Consider the following 16,969-nt stretch of genomic DNA (forward strand, 5'->3'; position numbering starts at 1 on the left):
ATTAAAAATAATTCCAAACACGAGGACCAAAAATATTTTATTTTAACACCTTCAAACAACAAAACACACGTAAGCAATTTTTATCCTTAACCCTCTTATTATAAAACCACTTGAACCTTAGCCCAAAGAGCTTCACTCACTGATTTTCACTCTCTGTGTGACTCTCTTTCTCTCTCTCACAGTGTGTGCGTGTGTACTGTATTTAGCTTAGGCTTTTCATTTTCCGGCGCGTGGGGACACGCGAGTGGAGCTAGGGTTCCGGCTAAGGATGGCATTGCTCTCGGAGCTGGCGACGGAGATCGTGATCCCAGTCTGCGCTGTGATCGGGATCGCCTTCTCGTTCGTGCAGTTTATACTAGTCTCGCGCGTGAAGGTCACGCCCGAGCGCCACGCGCCGCCTCAGTCCGGAAACAACAACAAGAACGGTTACGGCGAGTACTTGATCGAAGAGGAGGACGGCATCAACGACCAAAACGTCGTCGTTAAGTGCGCTGAGATTCAGAACGCCATTTCCGAAGGTGAGAGAGCTTAGATCTAACGGTTCTTGCAGTGTTTTGACAGAAAATTATGAGCTTTTGGATTTCGTTTGGCAACTAAGAAAATGAAGGAAAGTTAAAAAAAGAAAAGAAAAGTCAGATTTTGAGCTTACTAAATAATATTCTTGACTTGTTTTTGTTAAGAAAACGAGCAAAAGAAAGTGTAATTTCGAACTTGAATTTTTTTTAATGGTTTTTCAGCTGAACTGGTAGTTTTTTCTGTTTTCTAAAAAAAAAAAAAAAAAAACTAAAAAAGTTGTGAACTTTACGCTTTGGAAATTCGCAACCAAACAAGGTGTATTATAGGGTTTCACACGTCAACAAAAGTTGACGAAACCTTCGCGTTTTTTGAATTTTTCTACGTATGAGATAGAGTACCCTTTTATGGACTTTTTCTTTCTTTACGTTAAGCTTTTACTATTGGATCTGCTTTTTTTTAGCTTTTGGGTTTGACGTATTTTTATTTGTTATTACTAATTAGTAAATGTTTTTAATTATTTTGCCGTGTTTACTTTAGATCTAGAAGATAATGTATATTTTCAAGTTTCAATTTTTATTACCGGGATGGATGTTAATGATTTTTGTCTTTTTCTATGTAAATACGTTTGGCTTTTTGGGTATTACCATTGTTTACTAGATGTGTACTGCTCGTGTGGTGCACGTGAATGCTGTCATTCAATGTATGTGGCTTTATTTACCGTGTTGTTGCATCTTTGGGGATCAAAGATATTATTGTGTATTAATTATAAAAAGAGAAAAAACATTTAAAACAATTTTGTTTTATTCTTTGTTGTTTTCTTTCTTTTTTTTGTTTCGATTTTCATGTTGTTGTTTGGGAAAGTAAATGTTATTCGTGTTTACCTTGTCGTTACTTGGAGGAGTTAATTTTTTTTGTCCTATGTAAATGAAGGATTTCAGGAGTATTTCTTAATTATTTAAAAAAAAAGAAAAAAACTGAGAATATGGCATGTGGAAATGGATCTACGTTCTGACTTCTGAGTATTTTGAACAAGTGATTTTAGTGGTAGTATAAGAATGGTGTCAGTATAAGAAATGGTTCGACTTACCTAGGAAAAAAAAGAAGAAGATATAGTTTTGTGGCTGAAAAGAATATTCCTAATGCGATGCCACAGGGATAAAATGCCCCTTGCTTTTTGCAAAACATCATGGGCATGGCATTCTGTCTAATGCTAATGAAGTTTGTTTGAGAAAGTAGGATTCTCTTGTGTGTGTGTGTGTGTGTGTGTGTGTGTATATACACACATTTGTCAATAACCCTTGGTAATATAATATATATATATATATATATATATTTTTAATATGAAATTTGATAATTATGATAGTTATTAATAGATATTCATTATGATTGCATTTGTATAGGGAACTATGTATTTTAACATGATATGCTAAGATTTTAATGGAGATTTTAAATATAGAATAGAAATTTAAATTTAATTAAAAATATATATTAAAATAATTATGTATAAAATTGTGACATAATATTATGAGGTCAACTAAAAGTCAGGCTTGGTTATATATATATATATAGGCTCTTACAACCAGTGCTCATTTTCCCCCTTTTTTTTTGTCAAGTTAGGGCTATTACAAGGTTAAACGATCTCATCATAATGTATTAATTTTCCAATAGTCTTGGATGAACCAGTGCTCATGTCCCATTTGTTGATTATTTGTCAGGTTAGGGCTATTACAAATTTACTACATAAATCTTACAAACTTATGTGTCAACTTTTAAACATAAAACAAAAAAGTAATCAAGAAATTTATTTATTATGTTGTTGATGTGGCATTGGGTATAACCTTTTTTGGTTGTTGATGAAAGTCATTGCCACACAATTTTGAAAGCTTTTTGTACTAAAATTGGTAGTAGCTTTAGCATTGATGATAATTTTTTTTTATTACACCAGTCTTTTCAATCCCTGAATTTTCTTCATCTTTAGATTTCCTACCACTGCACTGCATAATTCTATGTTACAATGGGTATCTGTTTGCAACTTGATATTGCCAGATTTGCTACTTTATTGGTAATGGCCAAATAATTATGATCCCTGATTTATTTGGAGCAGTTTATAGTCTTTGCTTGCAGTCTCATATGGTTTAGGCACTTCTCTTATAAGCTAATTGTGTATATGTTCAGATTTTAAGCTGCAGTTTATCACCAGATATGGTTGTATTTTATTAAAATTATTGTTTGCATTCATGTAAAAGGTGCGACATCCTTCCTCTTTACCGAATATCAGTATGTTGGGGTCTTTATGGTTGCTTTTGCAATTTTGATCTTCCTCTTCTTGGGGTCTGTCAAGGGCTTCAGCACAAAAAACCAGCCCTGCACTTATGATGCAGAAAAGTTATGCAAGCCAGCACTTGCAACTGCAATCTTTAGCACTGTCTCTTTTGTGCTTGGTGCTTTAACCTCAGTTTTGTCTGGTTACCTTGGAATGAAAATTGCTACTTATGCCAATGCAAGGACAACTCTGGAAGCAAGAAAGGGTGTTGGGAAGGCCTTCATTACCGCATTCAGATCTGGTGCAGTGATGGGTTTTCTACTTGCTGCAAACGGTCTTTTGGTTCTTTACATTACTATCAATCTCTTTAAGCTGTACTATGGTGATGATTGGGAAGGCCTTTTTGAGGCTATAACTGGTTATGGTCTTGGTGGATCTTCCATGGCACTCTTTGGAAGAGTTGGTGGCGGTATTTATACTAAGGCTGCAGATGTTGGTGCTGACCTTGTAGGAAAGGTTGAAAGAAACATTCCAGAAGATGACCCTAGAAACCCAGCTGTAAGCCATGTCTCTTTTCTAAAATTAACTGTTTTAGCCACTGTTATTGTGGGTTTGTAATGATTAAGGTACGTTGTCATTCATTCAGGTAATTGCAGACAATGTTGGTGATAATGTTGGGGATATTGCTGGAATGGGATCTGATCTTTTTGGCTCGTATGCTGAATCATCTTGTGCTGCCCTTGTTGTTGCTTCCATCTCCTCCTTTGGTATCAACCATGAATTCACTGCAATGTGCTATCCACTTCTCATCAGTTCTATGGGTATCCTTGTCTGTTTAATCACAACCCTCTTTGCAACTGATTTCTTTGAAATCAAGGCTGTCAAGGAAATTGAACCAGCACTGAAAAAGCAACTAATCATCTCCACTGTTCTCATGACTGTGGGGATTGCGATTGTTAGCTGGGTTGCTCTGCCATCATCCTTCACAATTTACAATTTTGGGGTTCAAAAAGTTGTGAAGAACTGGTAAGATTTACTCGTTTTTCCTTTCAAATGTGTTATGTAGAAAGGTGCTGTTTTAAGTATATTGTTTTCCACACATATAAGTTCTTATTCTACACTAACTGGTAACCATGCATATAATCTTCAGGAACATTCTAGATATGTTTCTCTCTCTCTCTCTCTCTCTCTCTCTCATATTCGATAGTTGCAATAGGGGAGGGGGGACTTGAACTCTAGATGTCTCCGTTCGAAACATCAAGAGGTGCCAATTGAGCTACAAGGCTCTTGGCTTTAGATATGTTTTCAAACATATTACTCATGCACTTTTAATTTAAAGATCTGATTATCATTTCTAATTTTGATTTATGTTCATTTTTTCGTTGGGGGAGGGTGGTCTTTAGTTGTTAGGTTCCAGGTGTAATACATTCTTGCTTGCACTATACTTTTGCACATTATTTAAGGTTCACAAAGGAAGGTCTTTTTCTTTACATGGAGTTGTTTAACATTGGGTCAGAGATTTTCCTAACACAAGCTATCTATAACCCATATTCTTCTGTTAGTTGACTTTATATCCTCCGGAGGTGCTTTCCAGTCTATTATATGCTGTGTAAAGTAATTAGATTGTAAAATGAACATCGATAATGGATTATGAGCTACAAAAGACCATGTACTTACTGGTGATGTGCTCAGTGATTTGATCAATTACTGAGTCGACACATTGTTTGAATTCATCCTGCTTTAACCCACTTGAATTTCATTAATTGGCTCCCCTAAGTTTTCAGATATATGAAATAATGAACATGTCATTATTGATATGCAACTACTGACATCAAACATGCTTACAGGGAGCTCTTCTTGTGCGTGGGTGTTGGTCTTTGGGCTGGACTTGTTATTGGGTTTGTTACAGAGTACTATACTAGCAATGCCTACAGGTATTAAAATTATTAACATGACAATGATTCTTTCTTTTTGCTTATTAATTGCATATACTTACCCACAAAGTTCCTTATTGCAGCCCCGTGCAAGATGTTGCTGATTCCTGCAGGACTGGAGCTGCCACTAATGTTATATTTGGCCTTGCTCTAGGATACAAATCAGTCATCATTCCAATCTTTGCCATTGCAGTTAGCATTTTTGTTAGTTTCAGCTTTGCTGCAATGTATGGAATTGCAGTGGCTGCTCTTGGGATGCTGAGCACCATTGCTACTGGGTTGGCTATCGATGCTTATGGACCCATCAGTGACAATGCTGGAGGTATTGCTGAGATGGCGGGCATGAGCCACCGAATCCGTGAAAGAACTGATGCCCTAGATGCTGCTGGTAACACCACTGCTGCCATTGGCAAGGTATTGTGATACCCGCCTGTTCTTGAGTTTTGTTATCGTTTTGATTTTGCAAATGATGATTTGTTAGTATAGAGTTTTGCAGATTCATTTTTTATGGAACTAGTCTTATATAGTCTGGGAAGATGCCTCAGTGTGACTTCCAACATGACTATAGAAACATAATTTAAGCTGCTTCCTGCCTCCCACAAGCCTTGAACCCCCTGTTTGTTTCTCGTAACCAACTGTGCCAGCTTGTCTGTGCCGGTTTCCTTTTACCTTGATTAGTTTTTTTTTTTTTCACCCAACAAAAAAAAAAAAGATCATTTTTTTTTTTTTAAACTACAAATTACATGTCTTCTACAAAGTTTTATTCCTTATGGATTTCACTGAGCTTCAATTCTCATATGTTTGTAGGGATTTGCAATTGGATCTGCTGCACTTGTGTCTTTGGCTCTATTTGGTGCTTTTGTGAGCCGTGCTGCTATTTCAACCGTTGATGTATTGACCCCCAAGGTTTTCATTGGACTGATTGTGGGTGCCATGCTTCCTTACTGGTTCTCTGCCATGACCATGAAGAGTGTGGGAAGTGCAGCCTTGAAAATGGTTGAGGAGGTACGTAGGCAATTCAACACTATTCCAGGTCTCATGGAGGGTCTTGCCAAGCCCGACTATGCTACCTGTGTGAAGATCTCCACTGATGCATCCATCAAAGAGATGATTCCTCCTGGTGCCCTTGTCATGCTTACACCTCTTATTGTTGGAATCTTCTTTGGCGTGGAGACCCTATCTGGTGTTCTGGCTGGTTCCCTTGTTTCTGGTGTGCAGGTAATGTTAAATTATTGAAACATTGCAGTAACTGTGCTTCTCAAATTATATACTATAGTAGTAACTAATATAAATTTGTAATTTAGTCAAAGAAATGTTATGAATGCCCAATAGGTCTTCACGTTGCATATGATTAGTGTAATTGTTTGCTGACTTTACTTTGCATTTTGGCTTTGGGTTTGTGCTTTTACAGATAGCAATATCTGCATCTAATACCGGTGGAGCTTGGGATAATGCTAAGAAGTATATTGAGGTAAAAATCAAGTAGCTAATTTGTTCTCTCTACATCAAGTTCCTGGTCATCATTATTTGACCAATTCAGGGTACTGATGAGTTTTTTTTTTCCTGGGATTGAATTGTCAGGCTGGTGCTTCAGAGCATGCAAGGAGCCTTGGCCCGAAGGGGTCTGACCCACACAAGGCAGCTGTGATTGGTGACACCATTGGAGACCCACTCAAGGACACCTCCGGCCCATCACTCAACATCCTTATTAAGCTCATGGCAGTTGAGTCGCTTGTGTTTGCTCCTTTCTTCGCCACACATGGTGGCCTTCTTTTCAAGATCTTCTGAGAATTGACAAAAAAGAACACTGCGGGCAAGAAGTTTATTTCAATTTTATCTTAATTTTGTCCGCCAGAAGAGGTTTATTAACTTGTTTTTTTCTTGTATCATTATCCTTCTCTGCCCTTAGGTAGTGTTTGATTCAATCATGAACTTTGAGAATTAACTTTGCGAAATGATTTTTCCAAATATGAGGATAACATTTGAAAATTGCGCTTGACATAGGCCGCAAGTTTCATATTGACTACATATTTGCATTATGCAGTAAGCTTACTACAAAAATCTTGTGGAAAATGATTTTATTGAAGGGTTCGTACTTCATAGAAATTGAAAACGCATTCAACTCGTGCCTTTTCAAGTTTCCTTCCTAAGACTTGAGTGCATCAGGCCTTCAAGGAATTTCACTGGGAAAACGCTTTCAACTTGGATGCACTTCACATGATCAGACATGGATTGACGATCTATTGAGTTTCTGCAATCATTTAGTTTGAAACCTTTTTTCCCGAAAAAAAGCAGGGTTTAGCAAAGATTTTAGACCATGATGTCTATCCCGGCATTCATTATAGGCTGTATTTTTAGCACTCTGCTGTGGGGTTTTATTCAAAAAACCTATCTTTTTAAATTCATCAATGTCCTTTAGAAGTTTGTTTAAAAAACTGGGGGAACTCAATTTTTCCACCGTTTAAAAGGATAATCACATGGAATCTAAAGAAACATTACAAAAGTTGGCCGTTAGAACTTCAGAATTTTACCCAAATAAATGAGGGAAATAAGATAGATCATGAATGCGGTAATGTAACTCCTGGTAGAGAGGAAAGAAAATGTAAGAAAGATGAAACAAATAGAGGGGAGAGGAGATTATTAATTTTCTTGAATTGTGTTTGGTAGGAGGGATAAAAGAAAAGCAAAGCACAGAGTATTAAATTCCTATTATGTTTTTGTATTAAATTGATAAGATGATCAAATCAACTATATTAGACATTTTCCCCTTCAAAAAACTATATTAGACATGATCTCCTATTTTCGAAAGATTAGAAATTGTGGATTTTTTTTTTGTCCTTCCACTTGTCTACTTTACCATACAAGAGAGAATATTAATCTATCTTGTATTTTCTCTCTTACCATTTTCTATCAATCTTACTTTCCACCCTAACAAACACACTCTTTTTAAGTCCCACAACCCACTGGCCAAGTTCATAGCAGCTCCCCTTTTGATACATGGAAATAATACTCCCTTCCTTTGGTGCCTAGGATTCAATTCCTCAGTTACCTGTAACCTGATATCTGCACAAAACAAATACTGAAAATATATTGTTGTAACCATAATTGTACGAAGAAACAACATGACGTTGTTCCACACTAGTTTACAATTATCCAGATCAAAGTTCTAAGTATTAACATTAAGCATATCTCCAACGTGCAGCCAAGCCATAAGTAGGAATAAGGAGTCTACAAATTGTTTACATAAAGGACAGAGATTACCATTGAAGTAACATAGGTGAAATGCCTTATCTGTTCATAAAGCACGCAAGACTAAGATAGTACAATTCTAGACTTTTGCGACATGAAGAGCTCTCACTCCTCGCTGGTAATATTCCCAGTGTGTATCAGCATAGCCTTTCACCTTCTTGAATAACTTTGGCCTTTCCTGGTTGACCAATCCTTCTTCAGGTCCAATCTCTTTTTTCGGTTCAGGCGTATAGAACATAGCCACAGAAATCCTCTCCCTCTCAGAGTTGGTCAGTACCCTATGTACAGGGCTCTTGAACATTCCATTAGTAATTATCTGCCATTATAGTAAACAACCAATTATAAAATGCTACCATGTATTACACTTCTACATAAAATGCTACCATGTATATTTTCAACTGTTCAAACTTCTTATTATGCAAATTGCAGTGATATAGAAGTAGATTTTCTTTCATTAATAGGCCTTCCTATGCGATTTATAACCATTTTTCTAGTATGGTATTTTTGTCCCTTTTTGGAAATGTATGACGCTGTCTTCTTTGGAAAGGTCCATGATGATACTGCCACTGCTTAAGTTATTTTATTGATAGTTAAATGTGAATGGCTAGAGATGTTTAGATAGCTTCCACAGTCTTCACATGTCAGTGCTCAATAGATGCTGCAAACTTCTGCCTAAGCAAAATCCAGCTCTAGCAATAATAGTTTTCATATAGAAGATCTCTATGAGAATTTCGTTTTGTTGTAGCGTATGCAAATTCATGAGTATGCCTTTTAGATTACACAATAATTTAGCTGCACATATACCGTACCTCCATTTGATCACCCATGAGGACAAGGAGAGCATGAGAGATTGTCGGAACGGTAAACCACTTCCCATCTTTGTGGACTTGAAGGCCTTCTACATCATCTTGCAAAATGATGGTGTATCCTGATCCATCTGCATGGGGCTTTAGGCCTAAAATAAGATCAGGCCTTTCACAACATGAGTAGTAGTTGAAACGTGCTTGCAGAAGTCCTCTTTCACCAAACTGATTCAGGAAGCAATTTTCTTCTAAACTCAATGATTTTGCCATGGCTTTGGAAACAATCTCTGTGAATGTCTTCATGTTGACTGTGTATTCTTCTAGAACATCTCTGCACAATTGCAAGTACCTCAAGCATATTTATATTGTCAATTTTTTCTCAGTGTAATTACAAAACCCATTTAAGAGGGGACTGGGGTGGGGGGTTGGGGATGCTAATCTGCATGCTCTTTATCTGTTCAGCATCCCTTAATTTTGTTTGTTTGCTATATCTACTGGCACTTTTGATGATTGAGATGATATATTTACATTGCTTTGAAGCTTTGTGGGTACGCACATGGTTGGTAAATATTTAATTCCTATGATGCCAAGCAGTCTAGTGTTATGCAGAAATTAATGACTTTAAGAGGTGCATTTCAGCTACTAATTAAAAAAATCTATGATGCAAGTTTTCTACAAGTTTTTGAGTATTTTTGTCTATTTGACTAATTAGTTAATCATTTCCAATGATTTATAAACAACTATTATACTAAAACAATTGATGTGTGTGCTTTCAGGATTTGATTTCTCTTACTACATTTTAGGTTTATTCAACCATATCTTGGTCTCTTTTGAAATAAGAAGGGCAAGGTGGAAGAACCTGAAGGCTGCTGGGCTTTCTGGCCAAAATTTGCTCTTCCTTGTATCTTCTGGGTACACATCAACAAACAAGCGATCGGACCAGTCAAGAGACTGACCTTCTTCTGGGACAGGATCAGCTCCGTACCCTTCAAAGTCTTTAACTCCTTTAGCAATCTTATTCTTCTCTTCCATTGGCTGCTGGAAGAAATCCCTTGTTACTTGACGTATCTCGTCTAGAAACGAAGTTGAAATGCCATGTCCTATTGCCTACAAAACCAGAAGAAAACCTGTATGTAACACTGAGAGCTTAAAATATATGGCCTGGAACACAAATATTTCAAACCGAACATAAAACAGAAACCAGGTTTCAGATTATGTTTATATGTTGTATTTTACAATACATTCAGATGTATGATCTTCTAAGTGACACTTTTCCTGTTGCAGGGTATTCCTTAGCATCTATAGCATCCCCATCAAACAAGAGCTTATGATAACTAGCTATCACACATTCAATTGCAAAAAATGTAGATCATTATAGTTTCTATTAGGATTAATTTGTGAGAGGAACCACAAAATGGTTCTTGATAACTAGTTCTAGGGGATTCTCATGCACTCCTAAATTCTAAATCCCACGAGGCCATAAGAGTTCCTAATACTACTACTCTTTATTATACTAGTAATCTAGATTAAGAAGAAGTGGTCACTAGAACGTCTAAATACACACACACACAAAGCTGAGTTTAGACCTGAAAGCAGCCCCATGAACACAGTGCTGATTTAAGTTTCTGTAGTTCTTCTTCTTGTTCAAAGATTGTTGCCGAAGATGAGAGGAGACTGAGGTCGATGACAGGGATTGAAGATAAGGCAGAAGAAACATCTTCAGTATCATCGTCTCTGCAAATATAGAGTGGTGGTGGCTCTTCACCTTTGAGAACCATTTCCTGGACACGCCTTGATAGCAATACATCCGCGGTTGGAATGGAAACTCCGGCCATTTTGTCAGCTCCTCAATAGGATTCAGGCTGGAAGGATCTCTCTGAGAACTTGATAATGTTATATAGTGATTTATGGTGGATAGTGATTAGTGAATGATTGGAGCACATGTGAACTCTTTGCTGCTTATGGCCAATTTAAACCAACCACTTGTTTTCTAGTTACAAGCTTACAATATTTTAAGTGCAATTTTAGACTTGTCAATGGGCAAACTGACGTGGCTTAGGAAGATGTTGGGATTTGGTTTGCCTATTTTTCAGCCAATTGTTGTTGGTCATGTGTCTCATATACAAATCGCATCAGAATGCAGCTAATTGCAACTCAAATGCAGACAAGGAGTAAACATGTTTTAGCAAATTGAATATCTATATGGACTGTGTGTATTGTGCTGTTCTATTAACCAGAGATATATAATCTGCTGAACTGAGTTGTAGGTTGATCAAGCTCAGCTTTGTGGATTTTAATTGACTTTAAGCTCGAATTGAATCGCCTCGCCTGAGCCTGGTGTAAACCTATAACTAATAAGCTAGACAAGCCTCACTATCAGACCACTTCTAATTTTTTTAAAAAAGAAAATTACAATAACGTCCTACTTATGTGAGATGGAAATCGAATTCAATTATCAAGATTCTTTTGCTCATGTTCTTTGGAAACGTGACTGAAGTTGTTCAATTGACAACAATCAAGTCTTTGTTCTCAAATTTGGGACCGATTAGTGGTGGAGTTAGGATTTTGGTTCAGGGACAAGATCAAGATAAAATATTGAAAACAAAATTAGTTAATTTTTTTTTAATCAATATAAGAATAATCAATTACACAAAATATTTTATTAATATAAAAAGATATAATGTAAATATAAGTTATAATTATTTTTGTGCTTGTTTCAATTATTTTTGCAAGCCTATTTTTAGAGTTAGTATGATAAATCAAGTTGATTATAACTACATATCTCAAACAAGTAAAAATAAATAAATAAATAAATAAAAATAATCAATAAATAGTCATTAATATATGTAGCTAAAAGATTAATCTAAATATAAGATATTCCAAACAATTATTTGAATACTTTTTTTTTTTTTTTGGGAGAGTCAAAATTGAGTATTATTATTAAGTTGTTGGAAAATCAGAAATAACAACATAACTGATGTTTGTTGGAACATGCTCTATCTAAACTAGTAAAGGAAAAGAAATAATTGATCTCTTGGCAAGTATGGGCCGCACAATTATCCTGCCGCCTAGTATGAGAGAAAGAAAAAGTTCTAAGTGAACCTATAATAGACATCGTGTCTTTGATAATCTCACCAATGGATGAGTAAGCTCCATCCGCTGCCCTCAAAGCCCTCCACACCACCTCGGAATCACCTTCAAATTCAGAAACAGATAAGCCCAATTCCACGACAATATGATTATATAATTAAACGTTTTAAAACATTCTATATATATCTTGATTTTTCAAAAACATTGTATGAATTTTTTATTTTGAATTAACGGAAAAAAATATCAATGTTTTTTTTAATCTTAAATTTCATTTATAATGACTTGATTGTGAATGACCTTAAAAAGTATATATATAAATGATTTTTATATAATTTGGCAAATTGGTTGGGAGATATTTTTAATACATCATGTTAAGATTTTTTTTTCCATGACTACATTATGAGGGTGTGGGAGCATAAATTCACATCATATATAATATCTTTGTTCTTATAGTTTCTGCTCAACAACATCCCAGTGTGTATCTCTAGCTACTAGATCCATTCTTAATAATTAATAAGTGAATGAATTTTAGTATATTCTTTATTCTTAGTGTCATATATTATTTTGTTGGCAGTGAATCACAAATCCAAAAAAAGAGAGAGCGTTACGGACTTACGGGTGTAATATACCCACCAATAGTTTGGCAGCCAAGTTAGTTCTGAGCTCAAACTATGGTAGCAAATTATTTACCCATCCCTAATTATTGGGATGAAAGATATTTTAAGCAGGCAAGTGTGTAAATGATGAGTGATGATAATTTAGTAACTCATTATTTGAAATTGACAAAGGTGATTTCGCATATCTGACTCAGCAATCCATTAGAGAACAACAACATCATTTGGATTCTTTTGCTTGGTTTATGGGGATAATGGTTTCCTTGATTTAAGATTCTTTTTTGTGATCATTGGTTTCGACTTTAATGTCATTTTTGGAAGCACGAGGTGGTATGTATGTGAATCTCCCATGTGAGTGGCATAGGAAGCGTGCTATCTATGATCATTAAAAATGTCGTGGCAGGGCTTGATTGTCGCTTGTTTGGTGTTTCTAAGTAACCTAGGTCCAGATTTCGTTAACTTTTAGCATTGAATAGGTAATAAATTTCAACTAACAAAAAAAAAAAAAAAGAAAAAGAAAAGAGAAGAAATTAAATGACTTCATTGCCCATGAAATGGAGGCCTACCTGAGAAGTGAGAAGTCCCTGTCACCTTCAAGAGGTTGACGTGCAAAATGCATTACGGCCCAATCGGAGAAGGGGGATTTGAACTCTGGATGTCTCTGTTGGAAACATCAAGAGGTACTAGTTGAACTACAAGACTCTTGGCTCTAGATACGTTTTCAAACATATTACTCATGCACTTTTAATTTAAAGATCTGATTATCATTTCTAATTTTGATTTATGTTCATTTTTTCGTTGGGGGAGGGTGGTCTATAGTTGTTAGGTTCCAGGTGTAATACATTCTTGGTTGCACCATACTTTTGCACATTATTTAAGGTTCACAAAGGAAGGTCTTTTTCTTTACATGGAGTTGTTTAACATTGGGTCAGAGATTTTCCTAACACAAGCTATCTATAACCCATATTCTACTGTTAGTTGACTTTATATCCTCCGGAGGTGCTTTCCAGTCTATTATATGCTGTATAAGTAATTAGATTGTAAAATGAACATCGATAATGGATTATGAGCTACAAAAGACCATGTACTTCCTGGTGATGTGCTCAATGATTTGATTAATTACTGAGTTGACACATTGTTTGAATTCATCCTGCTTTAATCCACTTGAATTTCATTAATTGGCTACCCTAAGTTTTCAGATATATGAAATAATGAACATGTCATTATTGATATGCAACTACTGACATCGAACATGCTTACAGGGAGCTCTTCTTGTGCGTGGGTGTTGTCTTTGGGCAGGACTTGTTATTGGGTTTGTTACGGAGTACTATACTAGCAATGCCTACAGGTATTAAAATTATTAACATGACAATGATTCTTTCTTTTTGCTTATTACTTGCATATACTTACCCACAAAGTTCCTTATTGCAGCCCCGTGCAAGATGTTGCCGATTCCTGCAGGACTGGAGCTGCCACTAATGTTATATTTGGCCTTGCTCTAGGATACAAATCTGTCATCATTCCAATCTTTGCCATTGCAGTTAGCATTTTTGTTAGTTTCAGCTGTGATTGGTGACACCATTGGAGACCCACTCAAGGACACCTCCGGCCCATCACTCAACATCCTTATTAAGCTCATGGCAGTTGAGTCGCTCGTGTTTGCTCCTTTCTTCGCCACACATGGTGGCCTTCTTGTATTTTCTCTCTACCATTTTCTATCAATCTTACTTTCCACCCTACCAAACACACTCTTGTAAGTCCCACAGCCCACTGGCCAAGTACATAGCAGCTCCCCTTTTGATACATGGAAATAATACTCCCTTCGTTTGGTGCATAGGATTCAATTCCTTAGTTACCTGTAACCTGATATCTGCACAAAACAAATACTGAAAAATATATTGTTGTAACCATAATTGTACAAAGAAACAACACGACTTTGTTCCACACTAGTTTACAATTATCCAGATCAAAGTTCAAAGTATTAACATCAAGCATATCTCCAACGTGCAGCCAAGCCATAAGTAGGAAAAAGGAGTCTACAAATTGTTTATATAAAGAACAGAGTTTACCACTGAAGTAACATAGGTGAAATACCTTATTTGTTCATAAACCACGCAAGACTAAGATAGTACAATTCTAGACTTTTGCCACATGAAGAGCTCTCATTCCTCGCTGGTAATATTCCCAGTGTGTAACAGCATAGCCTTTCACCTTCTTGAATAACTTTGGCCTTTCCTGGTTGACCAATCCTTCTTCAGGTCCAATCTCTTTTTTTGGTTCAGGGTGATAGAACATAGCCACAGAAATCCTCTCCCTCTCAGTGTTGGTCAGTACCCTATGTACAGGGCTCTTGAACATTCCATTAGTCATTATCTGCCATTATAGTAAACAAACAATTATGAAATGCTACCATGTATTACACTTCTACATAAAATGCTACCATGTATATTTTCAACTGTTCAAACTTCTTATTATGCAAATTGCAGTGATATAGAGGTAAATTTTCTTTCATTAAAGGAAAGATCCATGATGATACTGCCACTGCTTAAGTTATTTTATTGATAGTTAAATGTGAATCGCTAGAGATTGTTTCAGTGCTCAATAGATGCTGCAAACTTCTGCCTAAGCAAAATCCAGCTCTAGCAATAATAGTTTTCACATAGAAGATCTCTATGAGAATTTTGTTTTGTTGTAGCGCATGCAAATTCATGAGTATGCCTTTTAGATTACACAATAATTTAGCTGCACATATACCGTACCTCCATTTGATCACCCATGAGGACAAGGAGAGCATGAGAGATTGTGGGAACGGTAAACCACTTCCCATCTTTGTGGACTTGAAGGCCTTCTACATCATCTTGCAAAATGATGGTGTATCCTGAATTATCTGCATGGGGCTTTAGGCCTAAAACAAGATCAGGCCTTTCACAACATGAGTAGTAGTTGAAACGTGCTTTCAGAAGTCCTCTTTCACCAAACTGATTCAGGAAGCAATTTTCTTCTAAACTCAATGATTTTGCCATGGCTTTGGAAACAATCTCTGTGAATGTCTTCATCTTGACTGTGTATTCTTCTAGAACATCTCTGCACAATTGCAAGTACCTCAAGCATATTTATATTGTCAATTTTTTCTCAGTGTAATTACAAAACCCATTTAAGAGGGGACTGGGTGGGGGGTGGGTTGGGGGGGGGGGTGGTGTGTTGGGGGGTTATGAGAGTGAAACAACATAGAGCACTGATGCTAAAGTGCATGCTCTTTATCTGTTCAGAATCCCTTCATTTTGTTTGTTTGCTATGTCTACTGGCACTTTTGCTGATTAAGATGATATATTTACATTGCTTTGATACTTTGTGTGTACACGCATGGTTGGTAAATATTTAATTCCTATGATGCCAAGCAGTCTAGTGTTATGCAGAAATTAATGACCTTAAGAGGTTGCATTTTAGTTACTAATTAAAAAAATCTATGATGCAAGTTTTCTACAAGTTTTTGAGTATTTTTGTCTATTTGACTAATTAGTTAATCATTTTCAATGATTTATAAAAAACTATTATACCAAAACAATTGATGTGTGTGCTTTCAGGATTTAATTTCTCTTACTACATTTTAGGTTTATTCAACCATATCTTGGTCTCTTTGCAATAAGAAGGGCAAGGTTGAAGCACCTGAAGGCTGCTGGGCTTTCTGGCCAAAATTTGCTCTTCCTTGTATCTTCTGGGTACACATTAACAAACAAGCGATCAGACCAGTCAAGAGACTGACCTTCTTCTGGGACAGGATCAGCTCCATACCCTTCAAAGTCTTTAACTCCTTTAGCAATCTTATTCTTCTCTTCCATTGGCTGCTGGAAGAAATCCCTTGTTACTTGACGTATCTCGTCTAGAAATGAAGTTGAAATGCCATGTCCTATTGCCTACAAAACCAGAAGAAAACCTGTATGTTATACTGAGAGCTTAAAATATATGGCCTGGAACACAAATATTTCAAACCGAACATAAAACAGAAACCACGTTTCAGATTATGTTTATATGTTGTATTTTACAATACATTCAGATGTATGATCTTCTAAGTGACACCTTTCCTGTTGCAGGGTATTCCTTAGCATCTATAGCATCCCCATCAAACAAGAGCTTATGATAACTAGCTATCACACATTCAATTGCAAAAAATGTAGATCATTATAGTTTCTATTAGGATTAATTTGTGAGAGGAACCACAAAATGGTTTTTGATAACTAGTTCTAGGGGATTCTTATGCACTCTTAAATTCTAAATCTCACGGGGCCATAAGAGTTCCTAATACTTGTACTCTTTATAATACTAGAAATCTAGATTAAGAAGAAGTGGTCACTAGAACGTCTAAATTCTTTTGCTCATGTTCTTTGGAAACGTGACTGAAGTTGTTCAATTGACAACAATCAAGTCTTTGTTCTCAAATTTTGGGACCGGTTAGTGGTGGAACTAGAATTTTGATTCAGGGACACGATCAAGATAAAATAT

General features: G+C 36.2%; 3 protein-coding genes across 5 annotated transcripts; 1 reads left to right on the plus strand and 2 right to left on the minus strand.

Annotated features, from left to right (window-relative positions):
- The first annotated feature begins 119 nt into the window (after positions 1-119).
- Positions 120-14,279, plus strand: LOC115991818 (pyrophosphate-energized vacuolar membrane proton pump). 2 transcript variants are annotated; one of them, XM_031115759.1, is made up of 9 exons: positions 120-518; positions 2,763-3,337; positions 3,426-3,805; positions 4,627-4,713; positions 4,797-5,127; positions 5,521-5,931; positions 6,125-6,184; positions 6,295-6,364; positions 14,042-14,279. In XM_031115759.1, exons 1-9 carry the CDS (start codon positions 269-271, stop codon positions 14,224-14,226), a joined length of 2,349 nt encoding a protein of 782 aa, XP_030971619.1. In that variant the 5' UTR covers positions 120-268; the 3' UTR covers positions 14,227-14,279. The 2 variants fall into 2 exon arrangements, with proteins under 2 accessions (XP_030971619.1, XP_030971620.1); XM_031115760.1 differs by lacking the exon at positions 14,042-14,279 and having other exon boundaries at positions 121-518; positions 6,295-6,752.
- LOC115991819 (protein SRG1-like) lies at positions 7,778-10,859 on the minus strand. The gene is made up of 4 exons (XM_031115761.1): positions 10,352-10,859; positions 9,625-9,872; positions 8,772-9,096; positions 7,778-8,278 (listed from the first exon to the last, which is right to left on the minus strand). The coding sequence occupies exons 1-4, from the start codon at positions 10,598-10,600 to the stop codon at positions 8,042-8,044; spliced, it is 1,059 nt and encodes a 352-aa protein (XP_030971621.1). The 5' UTR covers positions 10,601-10,859; the 3' UTR covers positions 7,778-8,041.
- LOC115991820 (codeine O-demethylase-like) lies at positions 14,250-16,414 on the minus strand. Of its 2 annotated transcripts, XM_031115763.1 has the most exons (4): positions 16,136-16,414; positions 15,229-15,553; positions 14,564-14,842; positions 14,250-14,339 (listed from the first exon to the last, which is right to left on the minus strand). In XM_031115763.1, the coding sequence occupies exons 1-3, from the start codon at positions 16,306-16,308 to the stop codon at positions 14,606-14,608; spliced, it is 735 nt and encodes a 244-aa protein (XP_030971623.1). In that variant the 5' UTR covers positions 16,309-16,414; the 3' UTR covers positions 14,250-14,339; positions 14,564-14,605. The 2 variants fall into 2 exon arrangements, with proteins under 2 accessions (XP_030971623.1, XP_030971622.1); XM_031115762.1 differs by lacking the exon at positions 14,250-14,339 and having other exon boundaries at positions 14,402-14,842.
- Positions 16,415-16,969: the final 555 nt, after the last annotated feature.

Source organism: Quercus lobata, chromosome 5 (genome assembly GCF_001633185.2).
Source record: "Quercus lobata isolate SW786 chromosome 5, ValleyOak3.0 Primary Assembly, whole genome shotgun sequence".
NCBI lineage: Eukaryota > Viridiplantae > Streptophyta > Magnoliopsida > Fagales > Fagaceae > Quercus > Quercus lobata.